The sequence below is a fragment of the Schistocerca piceifrons genome, chromosome 1 (genome assembly GCF_021461385.2).
Source record: "Schistocerca piceifrons isolate TAMUIC-IGC-003096 chromosome 1, iqSchPice1.1, whole genome shotgun sequence".
Lineage (NCBI taxonomy): Eukaryota > Metazoa > Arthropoda > Insecta > Orthoptera > Acrididae > Schistocerca > Schistocerca piceifrons.
In genome coordinates this window covers 802,385,944-802,402,522 of record NC_060138.1, presented here as the reverse complement: position 1 = coordinate 802,402,522, position 16,579 = coordinate 802,385,944, and the positions used below count along the sequence as shown (strand labels likewise).

The 16,579-nt window shown below is 43.4% G+C and overlaps 1 protein-coding gene across 2 annotated transcripts in view; it reads left to right on the top strand.

The window, feature by feature from the left end:
• The window catches only part of LOC124804882 (pyrimidodiazepine synthase-like), a 114,906-nt gene extending 98,634 nt beyond the window's left edge, over positions 1-16,272 (top strand). For both annotated transcript variants that reach the window (XM_047265260.1, XM_047265252.1), the window contains exons 4-5: positions 9,918-10,030; positions 15,925-16,272. In XM_047265260.1, coding sequence (XP_047121216.1) covers positions 9,918-10,030; positions 15,925-16,047 — 236 coding nt within the window. In that variant the 3' untranslated portion in view covers positions 16,048-16,272. The remainder of the gene's footprint in view (positions 1-9,917; positions 10,031-15,924) is intronic.
• Positions 16,273-16,579: the final 307 nt, after the last annotated feature.

Sequence of the window (16,579 nt, the reverse complement as noted above, 5' to 3'; positions counted from 1 at the left end):
CGTACCCAGCCTCTGTGCTGAGGCTGGCGAACCGCCACTTACCATCCGGCGGCAGCTCCTGCTGGTGCGCCAGGCTTGTAAGTTTCTTGCAGCTCCCAGCTCGCCTGCTCAACGTCTTGTTGCCCATCCACCTCTGGACCGCCTTTTTTCCCGCCGTCCCCGGGCTACGTTGCCGTTAGGGATCCGTGTGCAACGTGTACTAGAGTCCCTCGGTGTGGAGTCTGTACAACCCCAAATCCAAGGTTTTAACCGCCTGGCACCCTGGTTACTGAAGAGGCCCGGAGTGGTTTTAGATTTATTGCAGTACAAGACAGATTGCACTCCTGCCACCGTTTTTAATGCAGCATTTTCTGCCATTTTATCTGAGCACCACGACTATGTAACTGTTTTTACGGATGGGTCGAAACAAGGGGATTCTGTTGGTTGCTCAGTTGTTTTTCCATATCGTGTCCTCAAGGTCCGATTGCCTCAGACTTTTACTGTCTTTGATGCAGAATTGTTTGCGATCTTGCGGGCAATGGAGCACATGAGACATTCTTCCTCTCCTAAATTTCTTGTCTGTTCCGATTCACTCAGTGCCCTTCACTCATTGCAACGTTTGTATCCGGCAGACAAAATTGTCCAGACCATCCAGGATGCCCTCCTCCGACTACAGCGACTGGGGAAGGTTGTAGCTTTCTGCTGGGTTCCGGAGCATGTTGGCATTGCTGGGAATGAAAGGGCAGATCTCGCAGCCAAGGAGGCGTGTCTCGCCCCACAAGTATCTCAGTGTGCTATCCCCTTGCACGCACTCACCTCGCTGTTGAGTTCACGGGTCGTGCGCCGGTGGGAGGATGAGTGGCTGGAAGGGACTGACAATAAGCTCCGTATAGTCAAGCCCACAACGCGTGTGTGGTGTACTTCCTTTCAGCCCAATCGACGGGACGAGGTTCTCCTCACTCGGCTTCGAACAGGCCACAGCCCTATGACGCACGGCTTCCTGCTCCGGCGAGAGGACCCTCCAATTTGTGGTGCTTGCGGCGTCCAGGTCACTGTGCGCCAAGTTTTACTGGATTGCGTTTTATTTTCTGACCAGCGGGTCGCGGCTGACTTGCCAGCGGACCTGCCATCTCTTTTAGGCAACACTCGGACGAATGTGATTAAAGTTTTAAAGTTCTGTGCCCTGTCAAATGTTTTTACAAAGATTTTAGGGAGAGGATTTTAATTTGATCACTGTGTGACAAGCTCGCCCATATTTTATGTAAGTAGCCAGCCAATAACAATTTCCTGTGACATTCTTGTTGCTATGTTTCCCCTTTTCTTAGGTTTTACTTTCTTATGTAGCATTTTCCTTCTTTTCCTGCCTTTTTTGAGTGTGTGCTTTAGTTTTCTTAGGTCTGTCCACATTCGTTCCTTTTAATGTGTGTCAGGGCGCTGATGACCTGGATGTTGAGCGCCCATAAGTCCCAACGCACCACCACCACCACCACCACGACCTTTACGCTGCCGTGTGAATACGGAATCGATCGGTTGAAGTGGGCCATATTCAGTGCCATTCAGGATTTTATCTATTCCATGCACAAAGCGTCCGAGAAGACAAGACATGTGATTCACTCGACCGTTGGGAATCGCACAGGAACAACACGAACCTTGAGTCAGGAAATGGGTTGACAAGACAAGTGTACACGCAGACTGTACGACGACGTCTGGAGCACCGAGAACTGCGAGCACACCGACCATAGTTGCGGATTCCTTGACGTGGCAGCGGAGAGAGATGATGATGCTTAGTTTAGGGGGCTCTCAATTGCGCGTTCATCAGCTCCCGTACAAATTCCCAATTTATATACAGTCCAATTTTTTTGCGCAGTCCAGCCACTGTCACGAATGATGATGATGATGATGAAGTGATGAGAACAGCCGGCCGGAGTGGCCGTGCGGTTCTAGGCGCTGCAGTCTGGTGCCGAGCTACCGCTACGGTCGCAGGTTCGAATCCTGCCTCGGGCATGGATGTGTGTGATGTCCTTATGTTAGTTAGGTTGAATTAGTTCTAAGTTCTAGGCGACTGATGACCTCAGAAGTTAAGTCGCATAGTGCTCAGAGCCATTTGAACCATTTTTTTGATGAGAACAACACAAACACCCGGTCCCCGGGCACAGAAAATCCCCAGACCGACCGGGAATCGAACCTGGGACCTCGTCATCCACAGGCAGCAACGCTAGCCACTAGACCACGAGCTGCGGACCAGCGGAGAGAGGCGCGCCGACATTGTGACGCCCTTCAACAGCAACGGACACCGGAAAAGCACCACGCCTTCTTTTCTGGCGAGTGCCGGTTCTGCGTACAGCAACACAACAGACGTATCCATGTTTGGAGACTCAGAGGAGGGCGAACATTGCCAGGTTGCATATGTCACCGTCATACGGGCCTAGCACTTGATGTTGCACCTCGGAGTACCATTCGCTGGGCCAGTTCTAGAACCTTTTTTCCAAGCAAACGACTTATTGCTTTGCCCCCCCATCCCTCCCCCTTTTCCCGTACTACACTTCCGCCTGTGTCAGTTTTCACTACTAATTGTGATATGCACTGCATACAGATCTTGCACTTTGGCGAACTTGTCAGCTAGGTGCCCCAAACAGTCGCTATTAATGGAGTGATACCTCCTGTATATAAATATTACAATTGTGGCGCCTCTGGAACATCTCTCAGCCTGGGGCCCCAAGCAGCAGCTTATGGGCCATTGGATATTCAGCACGATCATCTTTGGCTCTCTTAGCCAGCAATTTGGTCAGCAGCAGTCACATTAGAGCCGTGATAAAGGCCGCTCGTCGTACCCACTCTCTCTCTCTCTCTCTCTCTCTCTCTCTCTCTCTCTGATACTGTATTTAAACAAGATAACACAAGACCGAATATTATCGATGGTGCCGTGGCCTAGCCGGATACAGAGCGTGTGAGACTGTTGCTCTGGCCAGAACGTTATCCAGATCTCGCAACTACTGAGGGCCGGCCGGTGTGGCAGAGCGGTTCTAGGCGCAACTGCTACGGTCGGAGGTTCGAATCCTGCCTCGGGAAAGGATGTGTGTGATGTTCTTAGGTTATTTAGGTTTAAGTAGTTGTAAGTTCTAGGGGACTGATGACCTCAGATGTTAAGTCCCATAGTGCTCAGAGCCATTTGAACCAGCAATTGTGTTGCTGAAAAGGAGAGATATTTGGTAAAATTTCTGCGGAGAAATACTTCGTTGGCAGAAACAACTCAAGAATCAGCATAGGAATTCACACTGAAGAGCAAAAGAAACTTGTACACCTGCCTAATATCGTGTAGGCCCCATAAGCAAGCAGAAGTGCCGCAACACGACGTGTCATGGACTCGACTAATGTCTCAAATAGTGCTGGAGGGAACAGATACCATGATATCTGCAGTGCTGTCCATAAATCCATAGTAGTACGAGAGGGTGGAGATCTCTTCTGAACAGCACGTGGCAAGGCATCCCAGATACACTCAATAATGTTCATGTCTGGAGAGTCTGATGGTCACCGGAAGTGTTTAAAATCAGAAGAGTGTTCCTGATGCCATTAGTTTAAACTCATAAGAATTTTCCTGAGACACTCCGTAGTAATTCTGGACGTGTGGAGTGTCGCATTATCCTGCTGGAATTGCCCAAGTCCGTAGAAATGCACAATGGTCATGAATGGAAGCAGGTGGTCAAAAAGGATGCTTATGTACATGTCACCTGTCAGAGTCGTATCTAGACATATCAGGGATCCCATATCACTCCAACTGCACGAGACCCACACCATTACAAAGCCTCCACCAGCTCGAACAGTCCCCTGCTGACATGTAGGGTCCATGGATTCACAGGATTGTTTCCATATCCATGCGCGTCCATCCGCTCGATAAAATTTGAAACGAGACTCGTCCAACCAGGCAACACGTTTCCAATCATCAGCAGTCCAATGTCGGTGTTGACGGGCCAAGGCGAGGCGTAAAGCTTTCTGTCGCGCAGTCATCGAGGGTACAGGAGTAGGCCTTCGGCTCCGAAAGCCAATATTGATAATGTTTCGTCGAATGGTTCGCGCGCTGGCACTTGTTGATGGCCCAGCACTGAAATCTGAAGCAATATGCAGAAGGGTTGGTGTCACATTGAACGATTCTCTTCAGTCGTCGTTGGTCCCGTTCGTGCGGGATCTTTTTAAGGCGGCAGCATTGTCGGTGATTTGATGTTTTACAGGATTCTTGATATTCATAGCACTCTCGTGAAATGGTGGTACGAGAAAATCTGAACTCCGAACTTCATCGCTACCTCGGAGATGCTGTGTCCCATCGCTCGTGCGCCGACTATAAACCACGTCCAGACGCACTTAAATCTTGATAACCTGCCATTGTAGCAGCAGTAACGAATCTAAAAACTACGCCAGACACTTGTTGCCTTATACAGGCGTTGCCGGCTGCAACGCCGTATTCTACCTGTTTACGTATCTCTATATTTGAGTACGTATGCCTATTCTTTGGCACTTCAGTGTATATTAGTGAGCACATTCTGTGTTGTGCCCCAAAAAGCTATCAAACGAAAACGTGTTAACAATATTCTAGATAACAAGAAGAAAATCAGAAATGTTCATAACCAAAAATAAACAGTCGTGGTCGTCTACACTAATTGAAACAACTGTTGTGCTTGTATTCAAAGCATTATTCAAGCGACAAGCATCTACGTATCAGTTCCGACACGGAAGAGTTTGGCCGGGTTTGGCGAGGAAGAGTAACGACGGGATAGCAGCTGGCGGACCTTGCGACAGTAGTTTTTTATTATTCTCTTTTTTTGTGTACAGGAATTTGCAGGGATAGTTACCGATGTTTATTAGTGAAGAAACTAACTGAACATCTAACTGGACAAATTAATTCGTAGCGTATGCCTGTATGGACAATACGAACGTCAGCGGAAGCACCGAAATGGTTTAGGTTATTTGTGAAATAGAACAATGAAGTTACGAAGGAAAACAGTAAAGCATTTAACAACAAATTATGCATAAGAAATTTTTGGGAGAGCAATTGTTAAAATTCTTCAGATGGCTCCCTTCAAAGGCAGAAAAGGCAGCAGTAATAGACAATAACATAGAAGCAAGTTACATGAGTCAGCCCATAGCAGACTATGTAAGTTTAACAATAGGTAAATGTACCTGTATTTAACATAGAGGACTTAGTTTTAATAAAAGATTTCCATCATAGTTCCTACATAAAGAAAGACACGAGTTGTTTCTTTCCACAGTGTTGTGGACCTTTTAAGGTGGTGTGATTACCACATACTAAGGCACTGTTCCTTGTTGATCCATATACAGGCTGGGAAAAGGAACTGTACAATGTTGATACGGTTAAGAAAAAGATACCCCCAGGAAAACTTGCATACTTTTCAAATTTGGCAGAATAACACTCCGCCGAAAGCCCAGGTTAATGGTTTTGGTATTTCTTTTTCCGTTTCTCCAAAACCATTTCTTCCCCTTACACTCTTCTATGTTATGTACCTCTTACTATTCTATCTTATTTAATAACTAAGTAGTATTCTTGTTTATGAAATCAAGAATATAACACGAAAAGTTCGATGAGAGTAACTAGAATTAACATTTTTTAAAATGCATGTTTCTTACACAAAAACATACATACTTATGCTAACTACGTAACTGTTATGTAGAATTGGGATTTTATATTTCTTTAGGAGAAACAACACAAAACTGTAGGCTGTCTGTTGGTTTTATACGAGAGGTTCTTTATGGGTTAATAAAGATGACAATAGCCTGCCGACTATTAATGACGACAATTGACGGTTTACTGACTTCTTTTCCTTTCCTTTAAGCTTCGTTCTTCTTGCTCTCCAGGCTAAAAACAGAGATATGCTAACGTCAATTTTCAGGATCTACAACGGTGAAGGCGTGACAAGTCCGTTCAGTAGGAAATGTCAACATGTTCTCCCTCCGGCGTTACAACGAATAACAAACAGAAGTGGGGATGCTAAGGCATTCTGTCTTTCGAGGTTATCTCCTTTTTTTCTTTCTTCGGCCTATCGGTGAAACACTTCTCTTTTACGTATGTTTTTATCACCTGCGCCTGCCGGGCAACAGCCTGAAATGTGACGTGATAACAGGAGCGTAACGAGCAGAAGATAGCAGTGCCATCTAGAAATAAATGGATTAAACGACAGCTCAGATGTGTGAACAACAAAACAATATCGTTTTATTAGTGTTAAATAGAAAGAAGGCACTACGCAAGGATCTCGAGTAGAAGATATGAGAGTTAGGCTATACTGAAATAACATAGTGTTCAGTGTGAAAAGACGTAAATGACAGATAATCACATGGATATATAAGTGTTTTATAAAATAAGTGACAATGGAGTTTTCTCGACTACTTTAGCAGATTTTGTAATCATATAAAATAAAACCCGCTGAGTCTTCAAAGGATGAACACCCCCCCCTCCCCCCCGAGATCCTACACCCCATCCTTGCCTCTTTCCCTCCCACGTCCCTCCCTCCCTACTTGGCCCACTTTGCCCCCCCCCCCCCCCGCCCATCTCCCCCCCACTCTTCCCCTCCCTCCCATCTTACCATCTCCCTCATCTCTTGCGCCTGGCAGATCCTCCGTTTTGATCATCATCAGTGTACGACGTCAGTGTTGTGTTTGGTGCTGTTCTCCGGTGCGTCGGGAGGTGTGATTTTAATTGTGTGGTAGCCTTGTACGTAGTGTTACTGTTAGTGATTGTTATGTGCTACGCCATCCGTCGATACTTTTATGCTCCGGTCATATTGCGCCTTGTGTTCTTTTAATTGTCCCAGTGTGTGGTTTTTTTGTGTGCGCTACTTTTTTACGGTTTTTTTCTCCATTTTACGATTGTCTTCCATGATGTTCCCCCTTTTTTATGTCTATGTTCACCATATTCTCTCATTTGTTATTTTTAAATGTCTTCTATTGTTTGTTCTATGTCTTTCGGCTGAAGAGCAGCGCACATGCTGCTGCCAGCCCGCCCCGTTGGGGAATTGAAATACAATACAGAAAAAAAAATTCAAAGGATGAAAATGGCAGTTTTAGTCCCCGCCTCGTTATGTCTTGTTGAACATGAGTAGTATTTGTTGGCTTAGATAATCTTAAATACAAACATAGTGGCAGATGTAAATATCCGTGGGAAAAGGAAATAGACGTGGTAATACCGTTAGCCAAAGTTAACGCAGGTGCGTCTTTGTACAGCTACAAACGTGTAGGATAAAGGAATTTTGTACAAGAAGTTGGTGCTATATGCTTTAAAACTGGGGTAAAGACACACCAGAAGTGAAGGAACCCGTTTCTATCAGGATGTGAGAAATGAAACTTAGGTATTGTGCAGACAGATTGTATAGAGTGAAGTGCATCTTGCTTTAGGTTGATTGAGTGACTTGAAATGCGTAGCCAGGCGTATAGAGAGATAGAGAGGCTGTCCTACGCATGAGGTCAGATGCATTTAAGAAAGAAATGGCATATACCGCATGTGTAGAGGAGTCCGGGGACAGATATATCAAATAGAGAGTCCTAGTCCTTCGGTCAGGTGAATCCACAGAGGGATAACATGAACATATTTTAGCAGGGAATGAATGGGGGACACGTCATCCGAAAGAAAAAATGGTTGTACCGTATCTACCGATAGAAAGGGCTGAACTTAATTACTGAGGTCGAAGAAGACGTGTTGTATGACAATTGATCACTTTGTTGAAGTAGTATCCGAACTAACTGGGAGCAAACAAACTTACCCAGGAACCAATGGGTGGTAAACTGCTGTGTATATTTACGTATTCAAAAATAAGATGTGGGCAGTTAAGGATGAAATTAAGCATGTTAACTAACAATGTACTTCAATTTAAATGAAGAAAACACATCCCACGCTCTTATCATTAAAAGCATAATGTTTCGCAATGTGTAACGACAGAGCACGAACACCATTTTATGCTTAACAACTAGAGACAACTTTCATGTTAACTCTTCGAGCCAAAATAAATAATCATATATGAACATTTAAAGAAAACATTCCATTTATTTAGTAAGGATAAATGATACGTATAAAAAATTGTAATAGGATATCACGTATGGTACATTCAATTGTATCGAGTGCGTTAAAGGTGTTTTGCATGACGTCTTTCGTTTCAGTGGGGGAATATGTAGTTATTCGTGGCAATGACCTATGTTTCACTGAAAATGATCATGCTGGTGAATGATGGCCGTGTCTGTTATAAACATTTTATGTAGTTGGATCAAGCCACTGTGCGCGCCCCGATCTGTAATCTGTGCAGATGGTGCGTCTGCAGTGACGTAACACCACAGGGGCAGGGCGCGGCGTAATGAGCGCGAGAGCACTTCCATGAGCGTGGACATTTATTCCGTGGTGACGCCCCTTATAGGTGTCATGAACACCTCAGAGAAAACGGATATACTACGGTGTAAGCACTCAAGACAAATGAAGATTGTAAATCCTAGATCCTAAGTCGAGTTTGATGTGTTTATTTGATCTGTCTTCAGAATTGATGTAAATAGTTTGAACAATAACGAAGAGTTTATGAAGTCTTCGCGTATTCTTAGCTGAGTCAAAGCGTCGTTGTGCAGCAACATTGCAGCAAGTTTCCTATTTGTGTCTTCGCTTGAAGATCAGAAGTTAGGAAACTTGTTGAAACGTTCCCGCAGGACGGCGCCTTGACTCGGCTTATAACCCGAGAAGACCTCATCATCGAGATTCGCCGAGAAAATTTAGATTCGCAAATAAAGAAGAGTATCTTTGAAGACGCTTTCGTGATTTAACACTTGTAGGTAGTGAAGTGACGCACACACTTGCAGCATCACCTTGCCTGGATACGAAGCCAAGAGGAATAAGTTAGAGCAAGGCAGTGGTACGGAGTAGCGAGACCACGAGAACAAAACTAAACGACGACCGTATTCGAAGAAGATAACTTATAACACATCACACTGACAGATGCGCCACTTAGTGTTCCCTGCTCATGATCTCACATCCAAAACGCAGCACAACACGGGAGGAAGCAAGAGCAATGTTAATATTTTATGAATTCCGTGCTGTGTATGCTGCAATCTGACTCTGATATGGATTTCTGTCTGTAAACATGTGAGGTCTCTGAATATATTACGTAACCGAGAACTGAATTTAAATTAGCCACAAGAAAGACAGAAGAGAATTTTTTACTAATCGCTTTGGTAATACACGGATTGGCGAAACGCTCTGGATCCAGGCGGGTCTCCTGATAAACAGAACAAAACAGTTCTGGATAATAGTAACAGTTAGTAGGCAACACAATATGAGGTTATGTTTCCTGATAATTTTATAATGAAGTCAAAAAGAATTACTGTGTAATAGGATTTAGAATGGAGACTTTTCTGAACTAAACGTATTGCCGTAACAAATAAAAGTGCTCATTGTAACAATTGTAAACTGCAAACGTTCTACCAGGCGACTCGATGTGAATTCTACCAGAACTGAGTTACCAGTAATTAGGCTGGCCGGCACGACGTTCCGGCACCTCACAAGCAATGTCCTGTTCTTTTTCTTTTTTTCTCCCAAGTCATTGGAACAAGTCGGCACCGTTTATCTAAAATAGTACACGTGTATTAGTGTATTACATTGCAACGTAACTATAATTTTCCACTAGGCCGCCACCAGCGAACGTAACAATCGCTGATCAAGCTGATGCGACGGGAAAGAACGTGGGGTAAGGTACTAAATGTGTTTCATACAAAGAATTTTATGGCGTGAGGGTAAGGGAAGTTGTATGCTTGAAGAGAATTTTAGAAATTAAGGGCTCCCAGTTATAAAGTAACGATTTCGCGAACTTTTCTAGCTGTAAACTGTGTAGTACATCTCTTACACTTTTACCGGTTGTTTTCGCAGTACAAATGCCGTTCTAAACAGCACACTTGTCTTTCAGGGGACCGCCCTGGCATGCTGGACTACATGATATGGCCGTGGGCAGAGCGCTGCGAGGCCATACGGGCCATGTACCCGCAGCTCAAATTCCCCACAGAAGAGTTTCCACAACTGGTGAGTGACGAAGCACACTAAAAACATTCTCGATATCAGACGTAGACTCGATTTCTCGTGTTAATTATATCGAGTGGGAACAGATTCAGAAAAATTAAAAGCCAATTGATCAATAACAGCCACACGGAAAAATTAACTAGATGAGCCAGATAAGTAATCGCCTAAAATAACGAGAAAATCAGGGATATACAAGGCTGCCGAAAAAGTATTGAATCACCAAATTTTAAATGTCCACTTGTAGCAACATATGTAACACAACGGACCTTACCAGGACCGTTGCGTGACGAGGCGCACGCATGCATGGACGCATAAGGCCGCAAACAAAGGAAGAGCCAAATAGGAAATAATAAGCAATCGATTAGTTGACAGATCCAGGAGCATTTAATGGTGAAAAACTTACCGGTGTATCCATAATTTCCGTGTGAGTTTTATTTCAATTTCGTTGAAAATACAGTCGCCGGTTAAATTATCAACTACGTTTTTGAGAGAAAAGAAACTTTACGATAATGATTCCTAACATACTGAGTAACAAAAATCTGAAAACAGATTTCGGCTGATGTCATTTTGAGAGGAGTTGATAATTTACTCAAAATGGCAGAACAAGTTTTAAACAATCTTCCACATTCCTAATGGACGCTTAGGAGCATCATGGGAACCACCTTTCGACGGTTGGAACTGAGCCAAAAAAGGAAACCTGTGTCGACAAAAAGACACAGTCAACCCATGTGTCTCTGCAGGAAGGCCTTGGTAGCTGCTCTCCATGTTCACTGTCCAGTCACATTAATGTGACCAGCGTTCAAAAGCTTGTTTAACCACCATTTTCTGCGTGGATCGCTGCCAGACATGGAGGAAGAGACTCACCGAGGTTCTGGAAGGTACCGACAGGGACGTGGAGCCATGCCGACCCCACTGCTGTCACCAGCTGCGCTAGTTTCCTCAGTGAGAATCTATGGCGCGAACAGCCCGATCGAGGTGGTCCCACAGATTCTCGAATGGGTTTAAATCGGAGGAGTTTGGTGGCCAGTGAAGTACAGCAAGTATGGTAAACTCTTGGTGCTCTTCGAACCTCGCACGTACACTGTGAGCTGTGTGACACGTTGCATTATCCTGTATATAGATGTCAGGAGGCGCTGGTTTTGGATAGCGCCATTTTGCCACGCGTGGTATACCTTCACAACTGTGTCACGCGAACTGTTTCCAAACTTAGCCATATCGGAAACGTTTCCGCCCTTGACCCTAAAGCAAATCACCAATTCCTTCTGAACATCAGATAAATCTCTCCGTTTTCGCGTTACTACGACATCTACACTGTTTTCCGAGCCCCCCCCCCCCCCCCCCGCCCCGACACGCTTTATATACTCTCCACTGCTAGTGCTGCCATCTGCCGTCTGTGACTGTTTATTGCACACTAACGTCGAACATTGACTGTAGTCACATTAACATCACTGGACCGTATGGTTGAAGTCGGGATCCTACAGGATTGTGGGGCAGACCAACCCATAAAATGTATTGCCGACGCCTTGTCCCGCCCATTCAAAAAATGGCTCTGAGCACTATGGGACTCAACCGCTGTGGTCACCAGTCCCCTAGAACTTAGAACTACTTAAACCTAACTAACCTAAGGACATCACACACATCCATGCCCGAGGCAGGATTCTAACCTGCGACCGTAGCAGTCGCACGGTTCCGGACCGCGCGCCTAGAACCGCGAGACCACCGCGGCCGGGCCCGCCCATTCACTGTGAGCTTTCAGCTGGACCGGCAGCTGCAGTTTTCTTACCGTCGTAGACACATGTTCTTAAAGTCAGCTACCGTCTTGCTGTTAGCAACAGTTTAGCTCTTCACTACAGTGAAATCAACGCATCAATGTCGTTAGTATGCACTCGCCGTTCCATTCCCTCGGCGAGCCCAAGTAACTCGTGTCACAACCGCAAACCAAAGCCACCAGCCATTTCCTTAGATTCACCGGAATCTTCCCCTTTGTCACACTGATCTGCTCTACTGCTAAGGTTTCAGTACATATGATCTGTCATTTTTCATGCATAACATCAGTGAATGCCGCCCTCGGCTAAATATATTATCATTTGTTCTATTCTGCTTTCAGAATAAACTAATAATTATGCTACTCCCAATTTCTTTCTCCTTTCTGTTGCGATATCCTCCAACCTTTCCCAGTATCCAAACAAATCAGGGACCCGCTGCAAGTGGGAACTTCGCTGATGTCTGACACGGTCGGACACTGAACAGGAGATTAGATTGAAATTCCGGCGCCTTGTTAACATTTACCACGACCGGAAAGTGAAACAAGCTCCACTCAATTTCGCCACCTGTGAGAACAAGAGCTGTCGAAGACAGAAGGATGGGCAGTCACACGAAGTTCTCTTTGATGTTTAAAAGTGACACTCAAAATGAAAAAAAAATATCGAAAGTTATCAGATAGCGAAGTATTGCATATGTTTAAGCTCACACAAGTATCGTAGAAATGGAAAGCAAATTAGTCGGACCTTCAATTCAACAATGTCTTCATCAGCACCAACAAAACATCTGAAACGCTTGGTACTTCTAACGATTTGTCAAAGAATGCCAGTGAAACAGCTGTGTGAGATTATCTGAATCGACTATGATAATTAGTGGAATGTAACAAATGTGCAACAAATACCGCACCTTTAAAAAATGTTTGTGGTTGCTCAAGTCGTAGAACCTTGGCCACCTCACTTTCTTATAGAAGAACGTTAAAGTTTTGTAGCTAAGACCAATCCCCATTTACGAGAAGATCAATTTTATGGAAACCCTAATAAATAGAGACGTTATATTTTTAGAAATAGTACTGTAGTTAAATAGAAAGACATATGCAACATCCACTGACCTAGAAAAGACTTGCATGGTACTGTTTGAAACAAATGGACAAAGATATATAGCTTTCATTAACAATTTATACAAAAACAAAGAGTGGAAGTAGACATATCGGTGTTCGAATGGCTCTGAGCACGATGGGACTTAACTTCTGAGGTCATCAGTCCTCTAGAACGTAGAACTACTTAAACCTAACTAACCTAAGGACATCACACACATCCATGCCCGAAGCAGGATTCGAACCTGCGACCATAGCGGTCGCGCGGTTCCAGACTGTAGCGCCTAGAACCGCTCGGCCACCCCAGCCGGCATATCGGTGTTCAGAAATGAGTTACAGCAGAAGCAGCATCTGACAAGAATGTCACCATCTTATTGCAATTTATTTAACGTGTTTATAGAAGGCACCATTTCTTTAACGAAAGTATTGTAGAAAAAGTTAGTAACGAAAAAAGCCGTAAAAGGTGTGAAAATTAACTGCGTGACGAATATATTGTTTTAGATATTCTCATGATGTTTCACCTTCAGCTGGTACAGAAACGAAAATACATCATATCTTAACCATTTACTGCTGGCTCGATGTTCGTATTATTGCTTCAAATTTTCATAATTGTCTAAAACTCTGTTGGCTTTCTGACTGTTACGTAAATTATTCAATTAGAATATATTAAATTTCAGTTATGATTGTTGTTCAGTTGGCAAAAATATACACTGAGGTGTACAGGGCATCTCACATCAGTTCCAATGAAACAAAAATCAAAATAACACACAATGCCCATTTTTTAAAAAAATTTCTGTTGCCGAATTTCATGTTATTTTAAGTGAATCCATTATCCTCTAGCACCGCTAGTCTAATTGCTTTCCAAGTGAAATAAGTGTTGGAGTCGATTTGTTTTCTGCCACTGTATAGTAACAAGTCACCTACAGTGTAAATTGTACGTATGAAGAAAACGAAAGACGAATACCGAAACTATTGGAAGTAGAAGCAGAAGAAAAGTAAGATAAATCAGATTCAGATTCATTTGATGAGTGCGAAAACTGGAATATGCCACTGATAAAAGAGACAGACGGTGACGATAATGAAATAAGTTTTGAAAACAATGTGAACTTGGGGACAAAAATCAAAGAAATGGATAAAGAACCCTCCATAAAGAAATTTAAGGACACGACCTCAAAATCCTATAATTCACCTCACAGCTGTTATAGGTGCAGCGAGAGTTACGAAATCGGTATTAGAATGCTTCCAGTTGCTTTTTATGAAGGCATATTCGAAAAAATGTGGATACACTAACGTCGTTAAATGTACTTATGTATATGTGGATGAACTGATGTCCCGATAACGGATGAAAAAATGTATTTCTATCGAAACACCGCGCGGGATTAGCCGAGCGGTCTGGGCTGCTGCAGTCATAGACTGTGCGGCTGGTCCTGGTGGAGGTTCGAGTCCTCCCTCGGGCATGGATGTGTGTGTTTGTCCTTAGGATAATTTAGGTTCAGTAGTGTGTAGGCTTAGGGACTGATGACCTTAGAAGTTAAGTTCCAGAAGATTTCACACACATCTGAACATTTTTCTATCGAAACTTTACATGATTATATCTGTAAATAAACAATTTAAATGTTGACATCTATCATAAATTTGTCTGATTGACAACGGCTCATGTAAGTGAAGATATTTAGCTGCGGCTGCGAAAAGAGATAAGCGATTTCACTATCTACCATTTTCCGTTAGCAAAATGTTCAAATGTGTGTGAAATCTTATGGGACTTAACTGCTAAGGTCATCAGTCCCTAAGTTTACACACTATTTAACCTAAATTATCCGAAGGACAAACACACACACACCTATGCCCGAGGGTGGACTTGAACCTCCGCCGGAACCAGTCGCACAGTCCATGACTGCAGCGCCGTAGACCGCTCGGCTAATCCCGCGTGGCTTCCGTTAGCAAAATTTTGGGTCTAGGACTAGTATGCACGAAAATGTCACGTAAATACTCAACAAACTCCAATGGGAGACGCTACTAGAAAGATGCTGTGGATCGCATAGGCGCTTACACTAAACATTACGACTCAAGAAATATGTTACTACCTCCAACACACATCACATAATCAGCGTTATGATAAAATTACACGAAATCGGGAGTATCATGGGGGGCCTCACCAGATTTTCTTTCAGCGTAGCTTAGGCGAATGGTACACGATGATCCTGGTACATTACGTAGCTGCCATCACACATCGTACGATGGCACGGGGAGTACAAATACAAACGTATGAATCAAACATTCTACAGCGATGGCATCAACAAACTGGTCTCTCGTTGCTAGAAATGTGTTCGTCTCCAGGATTACTACGTTGAGAAATAAACGGTTAGACATAACGAGTAAAGATGTAGAATGTTAGTAACCTTTGTTTTATTTAAAAAGTTTTAAAGAGTTTTCACTTTAAAAATTCGGAGGTATTCCTTTTCAGCACACCCTCTTAGTATTATCATCATGACAAATCGGTGTTTTGCATTCAACATATTGTAGAGCTTTTCTGGGTATAACTGTTGTCGGTGTATAACTGTTCTTTGAACACAACTGAAACTTTTAGCTAATATGTTATCCCAGTGATTCCGGACTTTTGCGCGTGAGTGATTTGTTTATTGGAGAGGGTTTTTTTACACAAAAGATGGTTGGTAAAGGGTTGAGGAGATCCTGCATCATCGAACAATACATTGCCATTTTTTTTCTTTTTTTAAATTTGAGGAAAACGTTCTGGAGAGTAAGATATGCAAATCACAGAGTTTATGGACTGTCTAAGTTTTTTAAAGATTTACGTCATTGTTGGAGGTGTGAGAGCGACACCATATTGTCATTCTGATCTTCAAAACTATTATTTTTCTTCGATCACGGTCATTAAATATTCAATGAAATTGTTTCCAAATGCGATATGAAAACGTAATTTTGGAATACTTTAATCTACTTTACTCCAAAGTAGTCTTCTTTAATTGAAGACAGTTTCTCTGCAGAAAATCTTGTTACGCTGTGATGTGCGTTTTGTTCACAGCTGGCTTGGGGAGAGGCCATGAAGGAAGACCCTGCGGTGCGGGCGTCCATCATGAAGCCGGAACGACACGCCGACTTCATCAGGAAGTTTGCCGAAGGCACCCTCGATTACAATGACCTGTAGTCACCACAGCCATCTCGGCCACAGGGCGACACGTAGCCACGACAAATGTTTCCTATGAGCATTACTACACAAAGCTGTTGTCAGATACATTCACACTTTATGAGTGCATAAGGAGTGTAGCTAATTTAATTGATTTCGTTTCCTAGTTGTTTACACAATAACAACACCAGAATGAAATAAATGTATGCATCCTTATTGTATTTAGGCTATCCTTTTCGCATCCTTCCGTCCATAAAACTATAGTATACTCACTTAAGGGCTCTTTGATTGCAAAGTTGTTTTACTACACGCAACAACTTTACAAAATTGTAAGCGCTACAAGAACGCTCAACTCTTTTTTTGAGGCTGTTAAATAAATTCCTTATGACGCAGCACATAATCTGCCATTGCTTTCTTCCTTAGATTTTATGGGAAGTCTTCTTGAGGTCAGTTGCTGACGTGTCAAATGGAAAACTAACTGCAGCCAATGGATAGCTGATATGTACGCCTGTGCAATGGGACGATGCCTGCATTCTTGAGAATGAGTACAGAG